Genomic DNA, 27465 nt, shown 5'->3' with positions numbered 1-27465 from the left:
TTTTGGAGACTCCAAATGGACACTTGGTTACCAAAGCTGTATAACCGCAATCAAACACCTATAACTTCACATCCCCTTTGCCTACAATCAAAATCTTGGTCTCTAATGAAAGCTGACGCCATATTATTATTATTATCTGACTATTGGCTAAAAGGTCAACTTCATTTCACCGAATATTTCCATAGGCTAGAACAGCAGTCAATCAAAGCCATGTCGTCATTGTCACCGGTCACATGTCCTCATTGGCTTTGGAGACATGTACTGCCTAATCCTAAACACCGATTGGCTTGTGTGTGGTGTCGTCAGAAGCAGAAGAGGCTCACGGTCGTAAACATCTAGTCACGTGTACTCTGAGATGGACGTGCAGGTCAGGAAATGACGTAAACGGACCGTATATGGTTTGTTATTTGTGTTATTACGTTACGTGTTGGACTAAATACATGTTGACATATTGAGGAAAGTATTTCGGTTTTATGGAAACAGATTTCATATTTCACAAGAATGGATATTTGGCGAGCTGTACAGAAAGTGCTGAGTCATAAGATGATCGTTGTGGATAAAGGGAAGACTTTGAAGGTATGTAGGCATTATAGCTTTTCTTACTTAGTCAGGGGCTAGCCGAGCTAATCGCTAATACTATTACGGCTGTGAGCAACCATATAACTCGTGAGTGGTCTTGAATGAATCGGGACAATCTAAGCTTTCCAACAATGTACGGCATGAATATATATGTTTAAGGGTTGGTGTTTGCAGAAGAACTTGTGGCTACCTCCTAACATCCGTCCCGTCCCTTTGACGGAACAGCGTGCGTTAAGTGGTTAAAGCATGTTGTGTACCCTTTAAGATTAAGTCATAATTTGCCCTGTTGTACAGTGTTTGCTTACAGGCTAACCACTTCCCACAGAGATGAGCCAGAAGTGGCAAAGGTGATATTGAGTGAGTTGTTTTCTTTGAGTGGGTGTTGACCGTAAGAAGTCTGATTCAGGAACACAATCATACTGGTTATAAACAAACCATGGTGTTAGTCAAACTTAGCTTGAAGACAAAATGAGGGCAAAATGGTTACCTAAAATATCCATTGTTCACATCCAGAAGAGTCTGACCCCAGCTCTGTAGATGTGTGCACACTCTTTTCTTCTAAATAAGGGATTTTTAGGGACATTTCAGGCGCTCTCACTTCCAGTTTTAACTCCAAATTAAGTGTAGCTATTCTGGCTAAACTGTTGGCTTGTTTACTGCTTGTATGAGTGTCTGTCTGACCATTCATTTCTTTCTTAAAAAGCATTGTTATAGTGAAGTAGCTCTGCCAGGTCTTAGCAATTTGGTGAGTACATTGTTATCATAACCTCTAGAGACAATTAGTCTCAGTTACAAAATAAGACCCAATTCTAACGCCAACCTTACACTGAACTTAATTATAAATTAAACCCTCAAACCAGGTCTTAACTCTCAAATAGTCCTTTAAATAAGTACCGGCTAAAATGTCTTCACGCTCAAAGTCTAAAGCTCTAATTGCTCTCCACATCGACAGAAGTACAGCAGCACATGAGCACACATACACACACACACACACACACACATACTGACACTGTCATGTATGAGTGCTCATCTGCAAAGAGCTGCGCTAGAGGACTGAAGACACTATTTCAGGATTGATGTGTTGTCTCCACAGCCTCGAGGCTCCCAGGCCGAACAATCAGGATGCCGTAGTCTCGTTTTACACAAATACATTCACTCACTGTCACTCACATACACACACACACACACTACACACATGTTTAACATGGCTGCAGTTATATGAAAATATCTCTGCCAAGCCTCAGGTCTTTTATAGATACACAGATGGTTGTTTGTCAGACAAGATTCATGCTAGATTCACCGTATTGAGCTGCTGTGACCGTACATACCACATTACACAGTACAATACCGACACATGTGGTCTATTATAGGCTGCTGTTGGGGACAAATTTCATATTTAGGACCAATTAATTGAGGGCAGATTGTCCAGCTGGTGACAAAAGCTGTGTCCTCTATTCGGAAAGGGTTATGCAAGTAGTGGTTAAGGTTAAGGTGCTGGTACGTCTTCAAGAAATGAATGTGAATCTAATGTCCTCAGAAGCGAAGATGTGTGTGTGTGTGTGTGTGTGTGTGTGTGTGTGTGTGTGCGCGTGCATGCCATTAGCTGGTTATGCTTGGTGTGTGATAATTCAGGTTGAACCCAGCTTTCATTTTTGCTAATGAAGCACAGCAGAGTTTTTTGATGGCGACTCAAAGCTGGTTTCCAGGGTGATAACGGTAGAGACAGACTTTGTTTCAAACGGAAGAACAAACCTCAGATTTAGATTTATTCTCAGACTGCAGCGAATGAAGTTCAGCATTTTCATAAGAGAGATGCTGTTGCTATTTGAATTCAAACTTACTCTGTAGTTTATAATCTTTTTTTCTCTCCCTGCTGCTTATATCAATAAGTGTTTATGCATCATATGTAGGTATTTCAACATTAACATGCAGCCCACACATACCAAACATTCAGAATTATCTCTCTTTCTCCTGTTCAGATATCTCATTGTACAATATGACGCTGGATCTGCAAAGATTGCTTCAGTGTGTAGATTCTAAATTTATGTCTTCCTATGCCGTCAGCTGGGTGGGGAGTACATTGTGAGGGATGAATCATTTCTTTGCAGATGTGCCCAGTGGAAAGCAGCACTGCTGTACTGCTTTGATCAAAGCTGTGAGTCGGGGTAATGCAGCTCCTGTGGGTGTCTCTGTAGCAGAGGAGAGGAGGAAAACTTAGGGTGTTAGCTTGTTTTTTCATTGATCTGAAGTTAACGGCCGGTTAGACGTTTTCTGCTTTTTATTTTAGGGATTTCTGTTTTTCTTCTTTTTGAGGTAGCTTTAGTTTGAATTTGCTGTCTTTCATACTATACTATACCATAATCGCATTTGTTTTGGTTGCTTGTAGCTGCAAATTAAAGGAGCAGCTTACAGGTATAGCTATATATATTTTTTAAATCTGGGGCTGTACTGTTTGAACAGCTCTTGGAAGTTGCCACTCATCAGATTTCTGCTGGCTCCAGAGGTCAACAAACTCTGCCATCCCGTTGTGAAATGTCAGCTTCTCCATTACATCCGTACATATTCAAACTGATATCTGATCTAACACATGAGCTCGGACATTGTAACACATGAAACTGTCGCAAATGAAGAGTTCAGAGCAGCTTGCAGCCTGGATTTTTGACTAGCAGGGAGCATTTCTACATATATTAACCTCAAATTTTGGAACTTTGACCATGTTTAGCATAGATATCAAGTGTCGTTTTAAAAATCCCAGCAGAAAATATGATATAAGCCCTTTGATGGATTTTGCACTTGGATTAAAGCAAAGACTTGAATCTGCATTATTCATATTCTTAAACGTTGAAATTTAATCAAAAACGTCCTTGAAAACTCAAAAGGGAATCGCTTGCAGTATCAAACCAAGTGAGAACCATCATTCAACTTAAGCCTGTAGCAGCTTTTAGCTTGATGTTTTTGCTCTAGTTATGGTCCGCCACCCTGTATAAAAACTTCCAGCTGTTTCCAGTAAACAAGCGGCATTACTGACGCTACTTGCCCATTGCGAAAAAGTTAATGAGTGGTCAGTAATGAAAGTAAATAATTTAGCAAGCTAAAGATGACTGTAGTTAAAAGTCAGTGAATATTGGACTGAATTGTTTACTTGGTTACTCCAACCATAGACTGTATAAAAGAAATGGACGTAACATCTGTGACGTCACCCATTGGTTTGTGGACTGCTGCTTGGAAGCCAATAGTTTCGAATCTAGGCAGCGCCATCTTGAAAATTTCAGGTGCATGCTGGGAAAAATAAAAACACGGATTCTACTTATATGGGCATGAGGCGGAGTCATGGGCGGAAGTATGGGCGGAGCCAACGGTGGACCGGGGAGGTTGCAATAGGTTGCGAGGGCTGGATCTCGAGGACATTGGTCAATCAACCTGTCAATCACGACGTAGCCACGCCCTAATGCATACCCTGCTTTATCATCAAATATAAAATCAGGAAGGCCAAAATTTCACAAATGAACATCATACTGCATTGAAGAAGGCTTTAAACTAGCGATTGAGACCATAAACACATTTTGAAAATGTTGACTGATGTTAGAAATCAAGTGAGAAGTTGGTGAATTCTCCATTGACTTGTATTGAGACAGAAGTCCTTTTGACACCAAAACGGTCGCCCCCTGGTGGCCTTTTGATAGAATGCAGTTCTAAGTTACTTCCACGTTGGCCTCATTTCAGAGGACCAGAACTCCCCACCTGGACCCAACAGGATGCTCATATTGATATGTTTCATTTAGTTTCTGCCCCTCTAATGGTTAGAAATGATATAGCTTTAAAGTATTCTCATGGTAGTATGGGACAATAAAGTGTTGACTTTAAATAATCCCTTTGACACTACAACACATTTTGTTATTGAGCAAACATCTCCCACACTCCCTGCCAATAACCAGTGTGGTTTACTACTCTCCTCCTATTGTGACATCCCACTGAACATTTTTTTTAGATTAAACTGCCAAAAGAGCAGAAGGGGGGCGGAAACTCTGCTGACAAGCTGCAATTCCTGCAGCATCAATGTTAATGCCATTAGGAAATGACAATGTTTTTGTTGTGGATAAATGTGCTTGACTAAGCTCTTTTTACAGTACTGTTATTGTTATGGTTGTGATTTATTTGAATTGTATCAGCAAAAAAATGTATCAGTATTAAGAGAGCTCTTTGTTATTACAGAAGCCCACTCTTGACTCGATGAGTGATTACATTTCAGAGCTGTAAGGCAGGGATAGGTCAAAAAGTCATTGAATTTAAAATCTAAATGTTGTGTTTTCCATTAGTCAACAATTTGTAAATTTCATTTCTATACACACAGTTATGAACAATGCCACTATAAATTCACAATAAGCTCCAGGACAAGGATAATATTGGCAATTTCCTATATTTTTCTTGAAAAGACTAAAACTGAAGGTGTGTTAGCCCTTTCAATACTTCCTGATTTCCCTACCGCCTAAAACCATTAGTTCCTAATAAATACGTAAATCTCTAAAAATGAATCATTAATAATTCTTTAAAAGGCTCAGTGATTTCTTAAGACTTTCCTTAGCTTTGCACTGTAGTTTCTAGCAAATGTTATCACAAAAAAAAATCACAGTTTACTCTTTAAACAGGTGCTCAGAAAGTCAGCGACAGTATGAGTCTTGGGAAGTCACAGGTGATTGAACTGTCACAGTTGTCATTTAGCATCAGCATGGCAGACATCAAAGCCTACTATACATCTTTAAATCTTATTAACTGAACAATAATTTCCAAAATATCCACAAATACACACATTAAATGGCCAGAATTTAGCGATTGTGACCATAATGGCTTAGTATTCCTGGAGAGAAGTTGAGGATTTTTGCATTAAACGCTTACAAAACGACGACTAAAAAGGCTCCTGCCCACTTGAACTCTCTTTTATTCTCTATTACCACCACAACAGGGCCCTGAGTTGCTACTCCTCTGTAGTTCCTGAGTGGTGGGACAAGTTACCAAACACCATCTGATCCACAGAGTCCCTCCTTATCTTTGAGTAAAAATGAAAGATCTTTCACAATATATTTGTCTCTTCTGTGCTTCTGTGCATCGCCTGTTGGCACCTCGGTCCCATCAGATCTGAACCTAGCTTCATGTACTTACTTGTGTTGTTTTATCCTGACTAGATCCTTGCTTGTGTTGTCTTAACTCTCATGTGTATGTTGCTTCGGATAAAAGCATCTGCCAAATGAAACTGTAACATTGTAATACCCAAACAACAAGTTCTCCTTAATACCTCCAGTCTGCTATGCTTTGTGGTGTTTCAACACGGACAAATATCTAGGAATCAGTTTTACTAGAATGGATATTAAATTTAGCGGCCAGGGAAGCAGCTTGGTCAGTAACAGAGGGATTATTTTGATTAATCGCAACAAGGTTGCTAACAGTGCTGTCAAACTTAGTTGTTCCATCATTTTCTTTGGTTTGGCCCAGTTCACAGCAGCCTCATGCATCAAAAAGTGAAAAATTCTCTGTGAGCCCAGAGTTTGTGGTCTCACAGGTCAGGCTTTATCAGCACTGTTATGACATGAGAGGCTGCATGTAAGGCCCTCGGCTTTTTATCCAGCACCATCCATCATGTCAAAAGACTGTATTATAGTTTAGCTGCAAAAGCAAGACTTGCCTGGAGGGGTCAATGGTGAAAGTCTCCAGTCTGCTGAGTGAACAGAGAATGATACTTCATGTACAGAACAGTATGTACGTAACAGAGATAAAGAGAAAGCTGGATGAAAACTAACGCAGGCAGATTGCTCCCTGGTTGGCTGCGGTCGACATAAATCACCAGCTCTCCCGATGGGATGGGGCAACACTATGAGTGGGGATCAATTTTCAGACAGCAGTATTCACTTCATCCTCATGGGTAACTCTCGAGGGGTTGTGAGAAAATGTCTTATGTGAAGGAGGCAGTAATAGAGTTCTTTGTCTGAAGTCCATCATGATGTCACAATGTCATGATCTAGTGCTAAAGCAAGAAGTTGATCATGCTTTTAGTTTAACATGAAACCATTTTGATAATCCAATAATGTGGTCATTTATTAAGTGAAATGCAGATTCTCAAGTACTTTTCTCTGTTTTATGTCATTATGAAGAAAATACATTTGGATTGATGTTGGTTGAGCAAAATTTTAAAGGGACATTTGCACATTTCCAGCTCTACATTTAGTCTAGGGGCTTCACTAGAATATTCTTGCCTGGTTTACATTTACAAAAACTCCTTATTTATCTTATACTGGCCTTTTAAGCAGTCCCTCATTTCAGCCTCTTCATGAAACAGGCTGTTTAAACTCCTGTCTCCCCTCTCAGTGAGCCCTCTCTTTTTTAGATTGGTTAACTCGCCAAACTTTACCTTTCAAGGCAGCTGGATTTGCAAGGTCACACAAGATCCATCTTTTAAGGAACTACTGGCAGCTATAGGTGTGGTTTGGGTCTGACAACAATGATTGACAATTGACAATTTCTATAACTATAAAGTCTCCAAAGTTCCTCAAGTGTTGACATATGTTCATCTCAAGTTTTTGAAATTTTACTTATGTTGAACATAGACATCTGACATCAACAACAATTACAAAAAGCATGGTATGTCCCTTTTAAAGTTGTCATCTTATGTCTAAAGGTATAAACTTGTGATGGGCATTTTTCACTATTTGCTGACATTTAATAGATGCAACGATTAACGATGACTAATAAAAATAATGATAATGATAATAATAATGATGACAAACAATAAAAATCATTACTTGCAATTCTAGATATGTTTAGCTATGAATTCATTACACCCATAATATGAGATATGTCCTGACAGACATTCAGAAAGCTTGCAGATAAACAGTATTACAGAAGAAAGGAAGAAACAGGAAGTGTGTGCCACATAAAGGGGAGATCAAAGTGAACTGTTGCTGTTCTCTGGAGTCTCAGACAAATAAAAAAAAAAGCCCACACCTATTAAAAAACAACACATGTAAGATACTGGAGTGGACAGGTGACACCTTGTGATGTCTTCAATCATCACATACCACCATGATGTGGTGACAGGAAGGAGCAACAGTGGGGTATGTGCTGAGGAGGAAGCTTTCCAAAGGCCTACTTAAAGCTATAGCTTCTGTAATCCTGCATGAAAAGACAACATTGATCGTTAACAAGGGGGGAATCTCAGGGAAAAGAGGGCGATTCGGAGCCGGAAGACAGGACAAAGTCAACCGCTGTTACCTCAGGCCACAGTAGACAATCATAGAAAGGTCAGCCAAAGCCACCCAGTGCCACTCTGGCCTGTGTTGAACTGGAAGACCAGAACAAAGCATTAAATGGAGCGGACAGGACAGTTTTTTGAATGTCATACCGAATCCTCTCTGGCCACAGGAAATGAAATGTGTTGCCCCCTCTGTGTGTCTGAGGCTATATTGTATGTGTCTAGCAGGCTGTGAATCTCCCAGGCAGCGATGAACAAGGCACAGATTCAATTATGCTCTGATTGAATGTGATTCATTAATCACACTGTGGAAAACCGGGGGGTTTAATTTTCACACCTCGGGCTGTAGGCTCGGCTCAAGATGACCACACTAATTGCCACCTTGAGTAATTTGGAACAGAGCTGCCGGCTTGATGTTGGTTAAAGCAGGCGTTCACGTACAAGGAGGGGTATTTTTAGCTAATCTTGTGTGGAGAGATGTGGTAAATAATATCCTGCAGGCTTCGTTGAATGAAGGGTGAGAAATTTAAGGGTGTTTTGTGTTTTTATGGCAGCTCTCTTCTCTTGCCTCACCTCATAGCCCCTCCCTCTCTTTTTTAATCTCTATCACATCCTGAAACGTTTGTGCAACATGAATATAACACAATAATAAAAGCATAAAACAAAATTATTATAACATTAACAGTGCTTCCCCCTCATTCCCCATCTACTGTATATTTCCCTCTGGCTCATTACTTTCTTCTCACTTTCTGCCTCTGCTCTTTCCTTTCCTCCCATGCAGGTACTTTGTATTAGATCCAGAGTTGGGACAGCTGCAGTACTTCGTCAACGAGCAGGGAAAAAGCCAGAAGCCCCGTGGGTCCCTCCCCTTAATCGGTGCCTCAGTAACACCGAGCGAAGAGGCTCCGCACATGTTCATTGTAAACTCTGTCAATGGAGAGCTGTACAAACTCAGAGGTATGACTTCATGCTGGCCTTGGCTGCCGTATATGGCCAACTGCAAACACTGAGTGGAGTGAGTGTGTGTGTGTGTGTGTGTGTGTGTTTTCTGTCAGAGTCACTTGTTACATGCTGGGGTGTTAGGAGGAGTGACTTTGCTCGACGTTTTTTTGTGAATGCAACGGTCAGCTTGTTATTGAAAGCACTTACTCATTTACTCTTTTACTCTTAAAGCTGCTTTTCATGGCAATTCACCTCATGCACTTGACTTTAATGAGGAAAGAAACTCTCAAAACAGCATCGTCACACTATCTTTAATGATCACAGCAGGCTTCGCTCACACTTCGGTACAGACATAAAAGCTGCTGCAGAGGAGTGAGCCCAGAAGAGAGTGGGTGAATACTCCTTTATCTGCTTCACACCAACCTCTAGGAGTTGTTGTGGCTACTCTATGTGTGGTTATACCCATACAGACATGGCCACAGCATGAACGGATGTTGCTGGTTTCTCTTTCACACAGGAAAATACTGTTTAGACACACAAACATGGTTTTTATGACTGTCACCAAGCATGTTTAGCCTTTCAAGCATTTATAGACATTCATGCAATAATTTCCTCATATGCTCTAATCAGTTTTTACCAAGTAATCTAAAAACTACAGTATGTTTAATGTGAGTTGCTATAGTGACAAACCAACAAAAGCCTCTGACAGACCCATCTGTACGCTACCTGCCCAGCGCCAAACAGCAGACGGACAGAGTAAGCGACTAGCTGGAAAAACATGATAGAGCAAATCAGCATCTAAAGAACCAGATATTTCCCCCAGGAGTTAGCGGAGACCAAACCCTGAGGTAAAAAAGAGAGTGAATAATGAACTTATAAAAGTCAGGTGCACTGAAAAGTGACTCCGAATCAATACCAATGTTGCTCTGTGTGTCCTTGGTGTGTAAAAGGCAATATTGCTAATGTCATATCAACTTTATAAGATGATACATCGGTGTGGTGTTTATTGCTTGTTACACTGCTCCTAAGGAGCCAAAAATTGCACTGAATTTCATCTTTCATTAAATTAGATGTAATTAATTTTCTATTCTGGCACCGACCAGACTCTTCAAAACTTAATTTTTCCTCTTTTCACAGTTTGATATTTTATATTCACAATTGTGGAAAACAACCCCCTAAAAGCTAACTCATTAAAATCATTTATTTGCATCAATTTGTGCTAAAATAATTATCATCCAATGAACTTATAGACAAGAAAGTAATGAAGAATTTTGAGAGATTGATTATTTAAGTAATTTATCAAGCAAAGCGCCAAACAAACATTGGCTCCAGCTTCTCTATTGCGAGGATTTACTGCGTTTGGACTATTTCAAATCATTGTAAATTTAACATCTTTGGATCTTGGGCTTTAAAGATGTCACCTTGGCCTATGGGAAACTTTGATGATTAACTGACTTTGGTGATTAATTTGGAAAAAAGATGATTCGAAGATTAATCGATAATGAAAAAAATGACAGCTTTAGCAACTTTAGATTTACTTAAGCTTGTCTTTCTTTATATTTATTGCTCAAGTAATCTGAAAAACCTCCAACATTACAGTAAAAAACAATGTTTAACATATGTTGAAATATCTCTTTAAGACCCAGATCCAGAGCCCGTAGCTGGTCACTGTGCTCAGGGCCGTGGCTTTCAGTGACCTGTATCTACCGAAGCGAGAGAGACTCCTTTTTACTGTTGCTCCACTTGAGCTGCTGGAATGCCCCTTTACACTCTCAAGGGGGAAGATATCAGAATAACTTGGCCTATATTCCCCGAATAACTCGGTGATCCGTGTGTATCGAGCTAAAAGGAAAACAATGATCCCACTGAGTAGAAGTTGGGCAGTGAGGCTCACGGGCAGAGGTATTTCCTTTTTCCAGTGCCTCACTGAGATTCGAGAATTATCAAGAAAGTCACATGAGAGAGAGAGAGAAAAGCCATCTGTAGACACAGCTTAAACAAACCTAATGCTTGTTTTGAGGTTTGACTAGTGCCAGAACCTGCTGTTAACCCCTAAAAACCCACCTCCACCGAAAAAACAAGCTTTTAAAATGTTCTTACTGTGAAAATGCAGTGAAATGCAGCAACACTTTGTCCTCAAAAACTCCCAATTTACTAAACCAGCATGGAACAAAGTAGCTCACATGTGCGCCCTTGACTTTTAGTGATTAAGCTGGTATGCTCAGATCTGGTATTGGTTACCATGGGAACCCCTGAAAGCCTACCTTTGGGTGGGGGAGAACAAAAGAAAAAAGAGTTACTTCAAGGTTTAATCAGGTGTCATTTTCCAGTTTTCCAGGCTTAGCTTGTAAGGTGTAAGCTGTCCCTCGTGTCATCTCACCAGTGGTCTGTGTCTAAAGCTTTAAATGCCACCTTTATTCTCAGGTTGATACGTTTTCACAAGAGGATTTTGGGAAAGTTTCCTTATCGTAAGGAGACACCGGATACACAGATTCTGTATGCAGAGACTCCCTGGAGGTGGTTAACAACTGATCACAACTCAGCATCTCTCTATGAATGCAGGAGTGTGTACTTTCATCCATGAAGGGATCCACATGTGACATCTAACAGCCTGAGGGTTTGTCTGGCTCTGAACCGAAGGAGCACAGGAAAATTAGCTAAAGTAGAGGGAATATAAAGGGATTATTTCATTATTGGGGAAGTGGAGACCGCAGGGACTTGTGTTTTGCTGCTGGGTAAAGGTGACGAGCTGCGGGAATTTAATCATGTGCGAATGTTCAGATGGCGAATTAAGCTATTTATCATACGTGTGTCAGTGACAGTCAGCCGATGAAAGGGTCAAGTTGTTTGCAGCATTTGTTTCAAACTGGCTGATTAGGATGCCTGACGCAATCTTCACTGTGCATCGGAATAATTAAATCACAATATTTAAGGAATATTTGAGGCATAACAACATGTTAAAAATATATGTAGTTTTTGCAATAGGAAATAATTTGTATGGTTTCCTGAAATGACTCCTGTGAGCCGTGGACGTGACATTTTCGGCTTATGTGATTATCCAGAGAGACTTTTCACTTAGTGAGCAACCCCGAGGAGGAGGGGTTATTGTCTTCTCTGTTTGAGTGCAGATACACATTCGTTTTCTATGGTTGAGAGTTTAACTTGACCCCAGATGTCCACAATGTTTTCTCAGAAAGCTACAGCAATTAAGATTCAAGATTCATTTATCATAATTTTACTATACTAGGGTTGTATAACGAAATGTAATTTGTAGTCCATTTATGCTACTCACAAAAAAACAGAAATTATATAAATGGATTAATAAATAATAAGCCATGAAATTAAGACCACTTTTCTATATTGGAGTGCAGTGGATGAATTGAGGAGTCACAAAGCCTGAGGAAAGAAGCTGCTCTGTAGTCTGGTGCAGTAGTTTGACATTTTGGAAATATGCTTATTCACTTTCTTGCCGGTCAGATGAGGAAGTCAGATGAGGACAGTGATATGTCTGTCAAAGACACATCTCAGAGTCTTTATTCAGTGAATAGAGCTGTTCCATAAGTGTGGAAACTCAACTCATAACAGATTGTTACACATAGAGCTGACGTCATGTCTGGTTTAGCCTCTGTTCTACTAACTTTTCTAATACCCCTTTTCCACTGAGCTGGAGCCAGTGCTGTTTCGGAGCTAGTGCTAGAGCCAGTGCTCAGTCTTAAGAACCTGTTGCTTTTCCACCGGCAAGGAGCCACGTGATTACATCACTGTATAACATAGCCAGCGCGTGCCTTTGAAACACTTCCATGATTCACCAGTGAGAGGCAGTAACATGGCGCAAGGCATCTAGCCTGCCGGAAACGAAGAAGAAGAAGAAGTAGAAGAAGAAGAAGCTCTGGCAAAAAAAAGAGGTAAAAATGGTACTTTCAATCAGCAAATCTTTAGCTCTCTGTAAATGCCACGCTAGTCAGCTAATGGACGTTAACCCCGCTAGCCGGCTAATAAATGTTAATCCCGCTAGCCGGCTAATAAACGTTAGCCCCGCTAGATGGCTAATAAACGTTAGCCCCGCCCCCAGTCCGCTGACGTAATCGGTTCTTGCTTTAGACCATAGACTGTATTTAGACCAGCAAAGAGTTGGTGCTTGCTCTGGCTCCCGTTCTGAGGCTCGGGGCTGGAGCTTTGGCGGTGGAAAAGCCAAGAAGCAGTGCTTAGTCAGGCTCTGGCTCCGAACCAGCACCAGCTCAGTGGAAAAGGGGTATAATTCAAAGCAATTTCTCATTCTTTCATCTGTCGTTCTGAAAAAAGAGTATGTTCCTGGAGTTTACTTCGACAAGCTATCGAAGTATTTGGTGAAAAATATTGTGATATTTGATTCTGCCCATATCGCCCAGCCCTACAGCACAGCAGCTCAGATATATATGTCAGGGTAACTTGGTTTTATCCATTAAACATAACTTCCCCCATTGCTTACTCATTAAGTAATTGTTCCAACGCTGCAATCTCTGCTGTCTCATCTACAGTGTTCAGTCCTTTCTAGCCAGCTGTTATTACGGACATGTCTTAACCCTTACATGCTGTTCAGGGTCAAATTTCACCAATTTCTTTTTATATTTGAGAGCTATAAAAACACCCTATACACATTTCTTTAAGCCAGACCTTTTCTAATGTGACCCACAGTCCAGAAAGCTAGAAATAAAATGCATAATTGTTTTAATCTTTGTGCAATAACCGGCACTGAACAATCTTTCTTCCATATTTGCCAGCACTACTGCAATGGTCTCACAGGAAATGATGTTTGTTTATGGCCACAAAAACCAACAAATACCAGATTTAGTTTTTAAATACCATCCTTACCTAAATATACAGAGAGATCCACATGGCTTGAGAACTGTTCAGTAAGATTGTGTTTCAAGACTGGATTTTAGTTATTTGCACTATTTCAAATGTCAGAGTGATTTTTCTTAGCTTTAAATTCCCGGTTTCATTTCGACTGTGTATGAAATTATAAACCTGTCTTGATTCTTTGCCGTCAGACGTGAACGGCCTCCTTGAGCGCCGCATGACATTTAAATCCTGTTGGCAATACTTTAAAAATGAGAGGTTCAGTAGTCACGAGTGAAGCAAAGCTATTAAAATGCAATTAAAGTTAAACCTAGAATTACAGCAAATTTTCTCTTAGCATGAGTGTGACTGCTTTATTAAGAATAATCACAGGGATCAGACTTCATTGTGTCGTTTTGATTAGATAGCTCAGGTCAATGTAATTGCAAGACTGTACTTCCGCCCTTTCTGGTCCTTGTCAGCCATGTCCATTCTCTTGAAATATACGGTTTAAAATGCTCTGCTCATAATATCTCCGTGCACTTTAATCAAATCTAACTGCTGGTCCAAACATTAATCCTGTGACTCACCATTATCATAACCAATAACGTCTTTCATAGTTCTGTAATTAAAATGGTTGTAATTAGCTGATGATGGTGGTGCTATGATTGACTCAGAAGGAGCTCGCTCTCTCTCTCTCTCGCTCTCTCTCTCTCTCTCTCTCTCTCTCGCTCTCTTTCTTTCTCTCTCTCTCTCTCTTGCTCTCTTTCTCTCTCTCTGTGTGTCTCTCTCTCTCTCTCTCTGTGTCTCTCTCTCTCTCTGTCCCTCTTTCTCTCTCACTCTCTCTCCCCCTCTCTCTCTCTCCCTCTCTCTTTCTCTTTCTCTCATTCAGTCGTATTTAGATACCATTCAGCCGTCTCTTTGAGATGTACATTGACATTTAAATAGGACACACAGACCTGGACGAGTGTGTATTGTTGCTAATTTTAAACAGGCGGACAAATCAGTTTGTTCGCTCCCGTTGGATTGTTAGTCTCGTCGGTTTTCCAGGTGCACACCTACTGCATTCATCAAACGATTAGGACTGTCAGCATGTCACTTCTAAGTCTGCGGTTCTTGTGACACAAAGCCAGCCTTTGAATTTTTCATCAGTTTCATAGTATTCATCAGAAATGAGAACAGCACGTCCTGGTCTTAGCTAAGCAGTGTTGTTTACTGCATGCGTCACTATATGAACAGGTGCATATTAGCATAGCCACACACGGAGGCTGCTCTCCTCATTACAGACGACTAATTATCTTTAATTACAGATAGGCTTGTGCACATCACGGAGAAAAATAGATGATTTAGACGCTCGCTCGCTCTCTGGGGAAAGTGGCCCTTTTTTAAGAGTGAGTGATTTCAGCGGCTGATGACAACAAGAAACAAGTGAAGAGGTTTTTTTTGGCAGAAAGAAAGCGTGCTACAGGTGTTTCTGTACAATATTCATACATGTTCTCCCCAGAGAGGCGATCCGCCACTCTCAGTAGGAGAGCAATGTCTCGAACGCTGCGCTTGTAAAGAGTTTCTGTGAATGTCTCATTTTCTCACAGTTGCCTCTTCACTTTAAAAAGACCCTTTGAGGTTTTTCTCGTGACTGAGGCAGATGTCGACAGAGTAAATGATTGACAGGTGCAAATTGAATTCTCTATACGCTAAAATAACTTCAATCGGCGTGTCAAACAACACTTCGAGAAACAAAAAAAGAAAAACAAAATCATTAGAGAAAGATTTTAAAGCGCTACTTTCATTTTGATGGTGATGCTATTCCAGATTAATCTACTGATGTCATCCGTCCTCTCTCTAATGGGGACAGTGCTGCACTTATTTCCACATTTACAGCTTTTTTAGGTGGATGTAAATCAGGGAAAATATACTGAATCTACCTAAATGAAAAAAATGTCTGACAAGAGAAGATTAAAGGGTTCAATATGCTTCAAATGAGGTTATCACATTTTTTGATAGGTTGTGTGTTTTTTCGGAAAGTTCAAAAAAAGTGTATGTCGGAGCAGAACTCCCGACGCTGTTAGATGATCTGACGAGCACTTCTTTTCAGTTTTCTTCTTTATGTTGTCCTTGTATGGTAGAAACTGTATGACACAAATAACACATTAAAGCAGCTGCAATCTTTTTTCATAATAGCAGTGGAAAAAATGACTATCATCATCATGTGAACACAAACATGACTCCACATGAATGCTAATACATAGACTGTATAAAAGAAATGGACGTAACATCCGTGACGTCACCCATTGGTTTGTGGACTGCTGCTCGGAAGCCAATAGTTTCGAATCTAGGCAGCGCCATCTTGAAAATTCAGGTGCATGCCGGGAAAAAAAGCACACGGATTCTACTTATATGGGCACGAGGCGGAATCATGGGCGGAAGTATGGGCGGACCGGGGAGGTTGCGATTGGTTGTGAGGGCTGGATCTCGAGGACATTGGTCAATCAACCTGTCAATCACGACGTAGCCACGCCCTAATGCATACCCTGCTTTATCGTCAAATATAAAATCAGGGATGCCAAAATTGCAGTTCTAAGTTACTTCCGCGTTGGCCTCATTTCAGAGGACTGGAACTCCCCGCCTGTGCTAATGTTGCAAGTGTTTGCTTGCAAGTTAACCATATTAACTAAACACACTGTTAACATGTTAATGTCTTCACAGTTGGTTTCATAACCTCTCGAATGGCCAAAGCTAGAAGATGTAGCGGTAAGCAGTTTGTGAATTAATACAATTGAGCTTTTAGTTGAGTTATGCTTCTTTATTCTCATTTGCGTCATGTATGTGTTATTATTTTAGTTTGTATCTTTCTCAGTGAAACATTTTCTTAGAGGTAATGTATGTTACTTCCTCAAACTTGTGATGGCTGTTCAGTTTAAACTTTGGTTTACTGAACAGAAAACCTCACAGGAGTCTTATGCAGTAGTTTGGAAACCCTAAATGAAACCTGAGCAACCATTTAAGTGATGATCTGTAAATAAGCATTTCCTAATTTTCACCCTTTCAGTCTCGTGGGCCTAATGTGCACATTCATGTGAGGGTCTATAAAAGCTTAAGGTGTCCCATTCCTATTCCTGTGTTCTGCGTTAGGGCTTTTGAAGCGTTGATATGAGACCTTGATAGACTCTCTGGTTAAAGCCTTTATCTGCACAGACTTCATAATAGTCAATTATCAATCATATTTAATGAGTCCAACCAGAATACAGAGAAAAAAACCTATTTAATAAAAGCATAAAGAAGATATTTATTTTTAAAAATTAATTTGTTTTTGCAGTTGCGATTGAATTAGACACATTAGATCCTCACACTCGTCTCAAGAGTCGGTTCTTCACAGTTGGGGTGATTTTAAACGAGACAGACTTGGATGTTTATCAGTGTGCACTATCCCATTAGAAACCAATAAATAACCTATTAGTTGCTTACTGTGGTCCCTTTAATGCAGACGCTCTGATCTGATGTAAAGTTGATATACTACTCTGTACTGTCTGCAAAAACTGAATAGAAAATTGGGAGAGAAAAAAAGAAATCAATAAATAAAGAACATTTCTGAAATATGTTTGATTTGAGACGCATCATACAGCAGTTATTGGAGTTTACAGCTTTTATTGAGCTGTATGTATCACTGAAAAGAAGAACTGACAAGATTTAAAACTTCTAGACAACTATTTGAGCTTTGGAAAAGTTGAAGTAATGTGTGCATCTATAACTATAGCGTTGGGTTAACGACTCATAAATATATGCAGATACACTATGTTTGCAATCTGTTGGTTCAAAATAAAAATAGGGACTTGATATTTCAATTTAGAGTAAACCGAAAGAGATATGAAATGACCAAAGCTTGAGATGCCATTTGAGTCTGTAATCACCTCACCGCTGATCACACAGTGTGAGAAAAATCAAGCGCACCCTCAAATCAAGCCCTACTCAGGTGTACTGATTACCTGCTACACACTCTCTCTCCTTTGTTACTGGCTGAGATGAAGCTTTGTTCTGGTATATCTTTGGTGGGTTTGTAATCTTTTACCTTTTGTTATCTTTGATGCTGTCGGTGCTCCGGCTGGGATTGACCTACAGCTTAAATTCAATGTTATCATACGTATCAAAGACATTGTTCTCCACTAATTAGTCAGTGAAATGGGATCAGAAGGATATTATTTTCCAGTCTGACCTGGAGCAGGTCAGCACAAGCAGGCAGTCAGCGTCTTTCATTTGCAGGGCTTGTTGTGTTCGTCAGCAAATCCGAGGCTTCAGTTGGCTACTGTATCTCTGTTTAGATAGCGGGGTGAGTTGTCTTTGTGCCAAGGGGGAAAACCACAAGTATAAAGCTGCTTCCTGTTCTGCTGGAAAATTGTCCAAATGAATCGCTCTGTTTCTTGAATACCGAATGCTGAATTTAGCATAGAAGGGGGGAAATGAAGAGGTTCAGAGAGATCAGGTCATCATTCACATGGTACAGTAACAGGATCAAATGGCCTCACGGTCGGCATGTTGAGTAATCATTTGGCAGTAAGTGAGATCACTGGAGTCCAGCAGGTCACCTCCTCTCATGCTTCACTCATGCACCCCTGATCACCCTTTGGGATTAATAAAGTATTTATCTATCTGTCCGCCTGTGCACCTGCCCATCCATCCACTGATACAGACTTTTGTTTCACCCTAAAACCTGCTTTGTCATGAGTAGCCTGGTTGTCTGTTCATTTTACGCATTGATTTGCATTTAAAGGCGTAGTCTTGACAACGATTTTGTTTTCAAGCAAAAATACAAAGATGTGATGCTTCCAGGTTTTTAATGAGTTAAATTAGTGAGAACTTCCTGCCTTCCTTGATAAGTAGTTGGGGTTGTTTTTATTGTGCAAGGCAATGCATTTGATGACATCACCCTATCTCTAGGACATTGTTATGACCATTTTTTCTTTGTATTGTTTTACAGACCAAATGATTCATCGGCAGATAAATTGATAATGAAAATAATCATTGGTTGCAACTCTAAATCTGTGCTGTTTTCATACTTTGTACAGATTTGGTTACCTACAGCTCCAAGCCAGATGTTTACTCTTTGTTTCCAGTGTTTGTGCTAAGCTAAGCTAACCTTGCTGGCTGCTGGCTTCATGATAAACAAACAGATATGACAGTGAAATACATATTCTCAAGGGTATTTCCAAAAATGTGACATTATTCCTTTAATTTTGTTGAATATGTGCTTCCATGTACTGTTGTGAGTCGCTTTCTGCAAGTTTACAAGCTTCTTTTTGTGCTTCGTGAACCCATCTGCAATGTGGGACAACTGGAGTGGTTTCAAAAAGCAATCTCAGTGCCGACAATGACTGTTGACTCGAGAGGCAGCCCAAAAAAAACCACACTTGAAACCTCGTGCATACACCTCCTGCCCTAAATGCTGTATGTATGGGTTTGTGTCGCTGCATTCAATCTTGCCACTTTTCCTCTCAGCATGCAAGGTTCAGGGTCAAAACTCTTTTATTTCACTGTCAGTTCAGACCAGCTGAAGCTTTTCGGAGCCAAAAATATTTACAGAAGGGTTCGGCACATATAAAGCTTGTATTTACAGCTTCCAATACCTGATATTTTGATATTTTGTCCATACCAGCGCTGCAGTTCGAATGTTAGACATGCACCTGCCTCCTCCTTATCCAAGAATAATTAAGATTAAACTAAAAGGATAGATAATTAATGGGGCACACTGTCCCATCTTTCACTGAAGAGAGATTTCACATCTATTATCAGCTTCTTGTTATTCCAAACACAGACTGTTGCTGTGGATAGGACCTTGTTATTTCATAAATTAGTTTTATTTGGCTGTTTTTGTTTTTGTTTAATTAACTGTTAAATTGTCATTTCTGATGAATTAGTTTTTCCAATATGAAAGTCTAAATTATCTCCCAAAGCCTTTCTCCACATTGTCAAGAGTAGACTGCTGCTTGGAGGAAAATGGAGTGAATTCTTTATATATTTTGTTAGCTCAGTTATAGTCAAATTTTAGATATGTTAAATATGAAAACACTGTCATCACCATTTTATTAAATAACCAACATTATTTGTGAAAGTGAACAACCCCCCTAGATTGCTAAACCCCCCCTGGAGGAGATGCAGAGGGCATGACTGCAGTGTCCTCAATGGTAATTACAGCCCCGGTCCATTTATAAAAGCGACTGATAAGCATTTGCTCCTTTTTTAACTTTATTACTTGGACGCTGGAAACGCCATTGAAAATGCATTCAGACAGTAATTTTACACTAAACTGGCAAATCATCTGCTTATAGAATACAATTTTAAAATAATTTGGACATCTTGTTCCTCCGTCTGGTGTTGATTTCTTTCGACAAAAAACCCTGGGCAGTACTTTAAACGCTCATCTGTGGAAATGGAAGCCATTGTATTATAATAAAAATTGAATGGTACCCATCAGTGGATGTGACACTTTATAGCGTACTCTTATAACTGCATATTGACCTGACTGTGAACTCGTATGAGGATTTATTGGTTATTCTCGAGGTCATGTGTGTGTGTGTGTGTGTGTGTGTGTGTGTGTGTGCAAGGGAGAAAGGCTTGTAATTGAACTAGTGTATTTTTGTTCTGTGTGTCCTTTGCAGCATCAGACGCCAAAGAGCAGCAGTTTTGGATCAGTCAGCTCCAAGCGTGCGCCAGACGTCACTCTGACAGCAGCGCCAAGGTAAAAACACACTACACACACACACACACACACACACACACACACACACACACACACACACACACACACACACACACACACACACACACAGGTAACAGAGCTGTAAACATGACCCTGGTCCGAGCTCTTGGTCCGTGTTCCTTTGGATGAGAAGTGAACGTAAAGCTTTTGACATTTCTCTGGAGATCTCTGTCCCAGCTCTGAGTAAATGTGACAGTTTCTCGTTTCAGTAAATTCAGGTTCATGAGTTTAGCAATTTGGCTGTCTCTCTGCACAGGAGCAAGCCCTCCAACAGGTGAAAACCCCTCTGTGCTGTCCTGAAAACTAAATGCCTAAAAGGAAGTCATGTTCCTCCCTGTCTTTCTGTTTTGCTTCAAGGCAGTGGAAAGGTTTCTGTGCCATTTTTTCGTTTTAAATGGCATCATCTCCCCTGGGTCTCATTTAAGCTTTCCTCCAGAGTTCTCCAGAAAGTTGTGGCATGTTTTTTTTTTGTTTTTTTTAATGAGCTGTTTTCTCAATGAAATCTTACAGCAGCCTTTTTGCTATAGTGCCACGGGCCCCCTCAGCAGCTCTTCATAAGTTCAACTTTTCACCAAGTTACAACATAAGAGTTTACTAAGTGTAGATTTACGCATCAGTGAAGTGAAATAGGTTATTCTTTTGCAGCTGGAGTTTACACCCAGTAACTTTCAGCTGTAACTTCTGTGTAACTGGACCAAACTAGCATTAGCTTGCTAATAAATGAGGCGTTTCAAGAGTGAAAGGGCTAATATGAAATATGGTCGACATATCTTTGCTGTTTTAAAAGATGATTTTCAATTGGGTCTTCAAAAATGATACATGCTAATAACAAAAATGACTAAATAGTGTCAGTAAGGTTAGCATAGTCAGATATTTCCATCTCATTCTAAGATGCATGAATACTAATAACTCTGAAATGCATTTTTACTTTTAAACAAAGTACAGTGGATTTTCAGTTAGCTATTATATAGTTCGGGCCTTAAAACTAAGATTTCTAGCTGTTACTTTATAGCTTTTGATGCTTTGTGTTAGCTAGGCTACATACAACGTTCTTGATTGGACAACACTGCAGATTAACAACTGATTTATACCCAAATACATTTCTTAAGGTTTAATGGTGCAACAACCTGATTCAGTAAATCACTAGATTGAAACTAGCTTATAATTAAAATTAGCAAGGACATTATACTACTTAAACACAACCACCAAACAGTGTGACTTTTTCTGTTTTTGTTAACTAAGCAGAACAATTAGAAACACAAAATAAAACAGTTGGGTGACCTCACATGACTACACATCATTTACCGTTATATCCTTAATAAATATAAATCAAGTAACATAACCCGTATCAACTATGACAGTGACTTATAAAGACAAAAAATAGATAAAAAAACAACAACAACCTCCAATCAATACAATAAAAAAGAGAAAAGAACCCCAAAGCGAATGAGCTCTGAAGAGCCAGCAATAAAACTGGGAGTTCCTAATGAAATAATGAGAAGCTATAATACAAGATAACCCACACTGGGTAATGGATAATCCATATTGGCCTCCAAGTTACAGGAATCAGTCAGATATAGTATTCAGAGCCTTTTAGATAGGCAGTCAATCAGCTCCACAGTCAATGTTTCACTAATTGGGACAAAAACAAGCACCATAAAAAAGACATCTTCTCTCACACACAGTCTATTTGTCACATGTTTGTATCGTATGAAGCCATCTTACTCGTTAATTCAATCCACATCTTTAAAAGTGGACGTACTGGAAGATTCCCAATAGTTTAAAAATGATTTTACAGCCAGTAACCATGGCTAAATGAAACCACAAACTTTCATATTTTTTTATATTTGATAAAAATGTGTAATAATCCAAATAGATGATTGCATTTCTAACATCTTATTCAAGAAAGAAACAATCTTTTTCCACATATCTTCTGCTCTTTCACCAAAATATAGCAAATGCACCTCTCTCCCTCTCCCTCTCTCCTTATCACATCTCCAGCACGAATCATTGTCTTTTTAGTTTTAGTTTCACCAATTTAAAAGGGGTCGAGTAAATTCTATTGATTATTTTATGAAGTATTAACCAAAATTGAGCTTCATGTTAATAAGCAATAAATCCTGCTGAAAGAAACATCTTTTTCCACTTTTTTTTGTTGCTTTTTCAATAAAATATAGCAGTTGCTCAAGAGTCCCTCTCTCCTCATCACATCTCCAGCACGAGTCATTGTTCTTTTAGTTTTAACAATTTACAGGAAGGCCAGTAACTTCCATTGATTATTTTATGATGTATTAGCTAAGGTTGAGCTTCATGTTAATAAGTAATAAATCTTCCTTGGGTCATCTGGGATTCCTGGACCAGTATCTCTTTTCCGAACCTATTTTTTACCCTTCCAAACATGGTGAAGGAGGGCCTCTAATATGTTTCATAAAACATATGAATGCACCAAACAGAATGTGTCAATTTTATGAATTCAATTGAGTTTAGTATATTTAAGATCCTTAAAAGATCAAACAACTGCTCTCTCCTCCACAGGGTCATCAATAATCTGTAGGCCTGTGTTTACCGATCTTTCCCATCTATTAATAGCTTCCTCTTGTACCATACAGAGGCTTCTGTTGTGGCACATGGTTTGGATCTTGTTATTTGATGTTTAAGCCCTCCGTGTCTCTGGAGTGAATGCCACAACAAAGAGTTTTGAAACAGAGCTGGTCCACCTTGTTGAGTCTAGAAAGGCTCCAGGGAGGACGGGGTGTTTGTGCATTCCTGTTCAGTTTTTAACCCTCCTGTCGTCCTCCCGGGTCAAATTGACCCCGTCTGTTTTGACTGTTCCTTACTTCCTTCCTTCTGTTCTTCCTCCGTCCTTCTCTCTTTCTTTCTTTCCTCTCTCTTTCCTCCTGTCCTTCCTTCCTCCCTCCCTCCTTGTTTCCTTCCCTCCTTCCTTCCTTTCCTTCCTCCGTTCCTTCTTTCTTTCCTTTCTCCCTCCCTCCCTCCCTCCTTCCTACCTTCCTTCCTTATTTCCTCCGTCCTTCCTTCCTCCTTTCCTTCCTTCCTCCCTCCTTTCCTTCCTTCTTCCTCCCTTTGTTCCTTCCTCCCTTCCTTCTCTCCTTTCCTTTCCTCCCTCCCTCCCTCCTTTCCTTCCTTCTTCCTTCTTTCCTTTCCTTTCCTCCCTTCCTTCCTCCCTCCTTTCCTTCCTTCTTCCTCCTTTCCTTTCTTCTTCCTCCTTGAGGGTTAACCCAACAAGGAATCGTATCCACACACTCCTACTCATCTAATCATGAGTTTTTAAGATGAAGATTTATATGACTCAAAATGTTCTTTCCAAATACTTCTTCTTCTTGGTCCAATAAATTCTTTAACAAACTGTGCCACTTTGATCATGGAGATTTGCAACACAGAACTATGAAGAAACATGTTCTGTGTCATGAATTTCATATAATATTTCAGAAAGTTTATATTAGCCTGTCAAATTACCAATTTACTAGGAGTTTTTGGGGCAGATCAACGTTTTCTGGCAACACAGTATTTAAACTTAGAAGTGACTGCACTCTGTCAACTCAGGGGATTTTTGTCTCATTGCACTATATGTGTCATCATTTTCTTTCATGTGTTATTCAGAGGCTCTTTCATTTTCTGACTCCCACACACTCTGTGACTTTATACTCAAGCATCCCACTCAGAAAAAAAAGAGAAATAAGTGAGAGATGGGAAAAATAAACATTAAGAGAGGTAGACTGCATTTGAAACTACGGGGGAAAAAAGGAGGAAAATGAGTGATGAAATATAAAAATCCATGACTGACAACCTTGGCAAACACTGTGTGCTTTTTCTGCATTAAGAGAAGATCTCAGCTCCCCTGTGTCATCCTGAAACTTGACTTCCTTGTCTAATTCAGGAATATTTTTAGCTCTTTCATTGATGGAGGACTTATGGGAACACGCTCCTGCTTCTTTATTTGAGGATGAGTGTGAGTGAATCTCCCTGGCTTCACTGTCCTCTTCACATCTTCACGGGCGCATTTCTGAAAGATTAGCATGTCGGGCATAGTAGCAACTACCTTTATCCACAACCACTCTTTTTTTTTCTAAATATGCATTTCATGGATTAATATTTGGACATGTGCATTTTTTAGGTTTAGCGTGGGCTTCAAGGGATTAGTCAGTGTATGTGTGTGTGCTGTCTGTATCTCTGTGGGGTGTATCCCCTTTTGCCTGATCCAGTGGAGAATGAGGCTTGTTATAGAGCTCCTCCTGGAGCTCCACCGCAGGTTGTGACAGTGTAGAAATCAGCGGTGCATGAAGTAGAGGGGTAATCCAAACGCTGGTATTTCTCTGGCAAACTTTTGGTATTAAAGTTTGTAGATGGAAGTCTTCGCTGCAGCTATGAGTGAACAAGTTTGGAAAGAGTTTTGGAAAAAGTTTCTAACTTCGTGAGCTCATTTGGCGAATGGTAGCAGCTTTTTTTCAGTGTTGCATCGTATGTTGGGTCCAGAAACTGTGATAACTCCAATATGAACCAAGATGCTTCAGCCTCTGCACTTTATCCAGTTTTCTGATAATTCTGTTGTTTGTGGAGGTGTGTCATCAACTCAAGTTACCCAAAAATCAGTAAAATCAAAAATATGATGCTAAATATTGTAATGATGATCATAGTGTTAAAATAAAGTGAAAGTATGATGAGTTCTTTAATGAGGAGCATTACGGTCACCCTTGTTTGTTTTCTTCTTTCTGTACTGGTTAACATTTTGTCATTTGACAAATGCTTTTATCCAAAGTGAGGCAAGACAATCTTACTTGACTGTATAAAAGAAATGGACGTAACATCCGTGACGTCACCCATTGGTTTGTGGACTGCTGCTCGGAAGCCAATAGTTTCGAATCTAGGCAGCGGCATCTTGAAAATTTCAGGTGCATGCTGGGAAAAATAAAAACACGGATTCTACTTATATGGGCATGAGGTGGAGCCATGGACGGAGCGGGGAGGTTGCAATTGGTTGCGAGGGCTGGATCTCGAGGACATTGGTCAATCAACCTGTCAATCACGACGTAGCCACGCCCTAATGCATACCCTGCTTTATCGTCAAGTATAAAATCAGGGAGGCCAAAATTTCACAAATGAACATCATACTGCATTGAAGAAGGCTTTGAACTAGCGATTGAGACCATAACCACATTTTGAAAACGTTTACTGAGGTTAGAAATCAAGTGAGAAGTTGGTGAATTCTCCATTGACTTGTATAGAGACGGAAGTCCTTTTGACACCAAAACGGTCGCCCCCTGGTGGCCTTTTGATAGAATGCAGTTCAAAGTTACTTCTGCGTTGGCCTCATTTCAGAGGACTGGAACTTCCCGCCTGGTAGAAACCTGGATATTTGTAAAATCTACAACAATGGGAATAACCAGGTTTCACCCTAATTTGATCGAACTATGTTAACTATGCTCTGTGTAAACATCATATCCCAGTTAAGATCAAAACTAGGACTCTAATCTGTGCATAATCATCCAATACATTTTCCCTGGTATAAATCCAAGCTTTGTGAAGTCATTTTGTTTTCATTGATATTTACAGAGGAGTTAACCTCAGTTTTCAATCAAAAGCTGCAGTTACTGGTTTTGTTGTATTTGTTTAGATAGTGATTGCAAAAGTCATAGCATATGATTCACATCATTTTCTTACTCATTAAACCCTTCAGGGATGCCTCGTGCTATTTACTGTAAGGAAACATCAGCATCTGTTATGTTGATCTATTGATGTATTCATGTGATTCCTTTTTAATTTGTCTCTGTCGGTTTGTGTGTTTGGTCTCAGGTGAGGAAGTTGAAGAGCTCAGATGAACACCTGAGTGTGGAAAAAGCAGGAGGAAGCCAGGAGCTGCTGGTAAGTCACCACACATACAAAAGCATACATCCGAGACTGCTTAATATGCCACTGCAGACTGCACTTTGTCTCACCTTCAAAACATCGCATTTAAACATCAGAAATAAAAAGTCCATCCTCTGTCCTGTAGTGTTGATTATGTTTTCCACGACGGCTACTCTCAGCAAAAATACAGCTTTAATGTGTCTTTTTTAAAACGATTAACCAGTACAGCCTCATTGCTGGCTCGATCATTCAACACGTAGCTCGTCTTCACTTCAAACTGCCGCACAGCTGGAGAGAGAGAGCAAAGTCCAATTACTCTGCTCAGCCGTGATGAGAAAAGCAATCAAAAGATGAGAGAAAATTGGATAAGCAAGGAAGAGCGGAAGGAAGAAGAAGAAGGCCTATTTCTCTCTTCTTCTTCTTCCTCTTCTTCTTTTTCTTTCCCTCCAGCCTTGCGGAGCTGAGCAGGCTTTTTGTTTCTGTTCGGTGACTGTGGGGCATTGCTACGGTAGCAGCTGTTATTACTGTACCCACTGCTGTGGTCTAATCCTTCCCTGGGCTGCACTGTCTGCCTCTCAGATCGTTATCACAGCTACCGTGGTGATGAGGGAGCGAGCGGCGGAGGCTCAGCTACATCTCTGATAACAGACCAATTTGGCGGAAAAGGTGTAGCAGGATTTATTTATTACAAAAAAGGGCAACGGATCATCTTCCCAGTGAATCTGTATAAGTTACTATAGAGACGGCTTTACATATTTTCATACTTTTCACCTATGTAGATGCTGTAACTGATCTCAAACCTGGCATAGATGGACTTAGATTGTAGTTGATGAGTTTGTAGAACAAATCTGCAGTAGGAAAGGTTTGTGTGGTGTTTTCCTTTTCAGCATAGATAACGCTTTCAAAATATTGTGCAATTGTAAAATTGTTTCACAATCTGTAGCCATGGAGCTGAATCAACACATTTTTTAACTCAGTAGAACATTAGAAGCCTCACTGTCTCACCTCAAGGTCCATTTAATAGCTGCTCTGGAGCTTCTGATCATATTTCATGAGCTTCATCAGCAGATGGAGTTAGCAGATGGACTTACAAATTATCTAAGTTTCGGTTTAGGCATCATCTTCCATTTATCCTCTCAACACACAAATTAGCCTTGATCATATGGGTTAGAAAATTACAGATGACGAAGGAAAAAAGCACAGAAAAGACAGAGTGGGTAAACATAAAAACTAAACAAACTAAAACAAACTTTATTTGCTCAGTCTTTCATTG

The 27465-nt window shown here is 39.9% G+C and overlaps 1 protein-coding gene across 3 annotated transcripts in view; it reads left to right on the top strand.

Moving 5' to 3' along the window:
- Positions 1 to 27465, top strand: part of LOC128374087 (oxysterol-binding protein-related protein 10-like) — an 81665-nt gene that overhangs the window by 6262 nt on the left and 47938 nt on the right. For 2 of the 3 annotated variants that reach the window (XM_053334332.1, XM_053334331.1), the window contains exons 2-4: positions 8601 to 8776; positions 20230 to 20309; positions 26139 to 26207. In XM_053334332.1, coding sequence (XP_053190307.1) covers positions 8601 to 8776; positions 20230 to 20309; positions 26139 to 26207 — 325 coding nt within the window. The remainder of the gene's footprint in view (positions 1 to 8600; positions 8777 to 20229; positions 20310 to 26138; positions 26208 to 27465) is intronic. The other variant, XM_053334333.1, reaches the window with a different exon arrangement.

This window comes from Scomber japonicus, chromosome 15, assembly GCF_027409825.1.
Source record: "Scomber japonicus isolate fScoJap1 chromosome 15, fScoJap1.pri, whole genome shotgun sequence".
NCBI classification, from domain to species: domain Eukaryota; kingdom Metazoa; phylum Chordata; class Actinopteri; order Scombriformes; family Scombridae; genus Scomber; species Scomber japonicus.
This window is presented reverse-complemented; position numbering and strand designations above follow the sequence as displayed.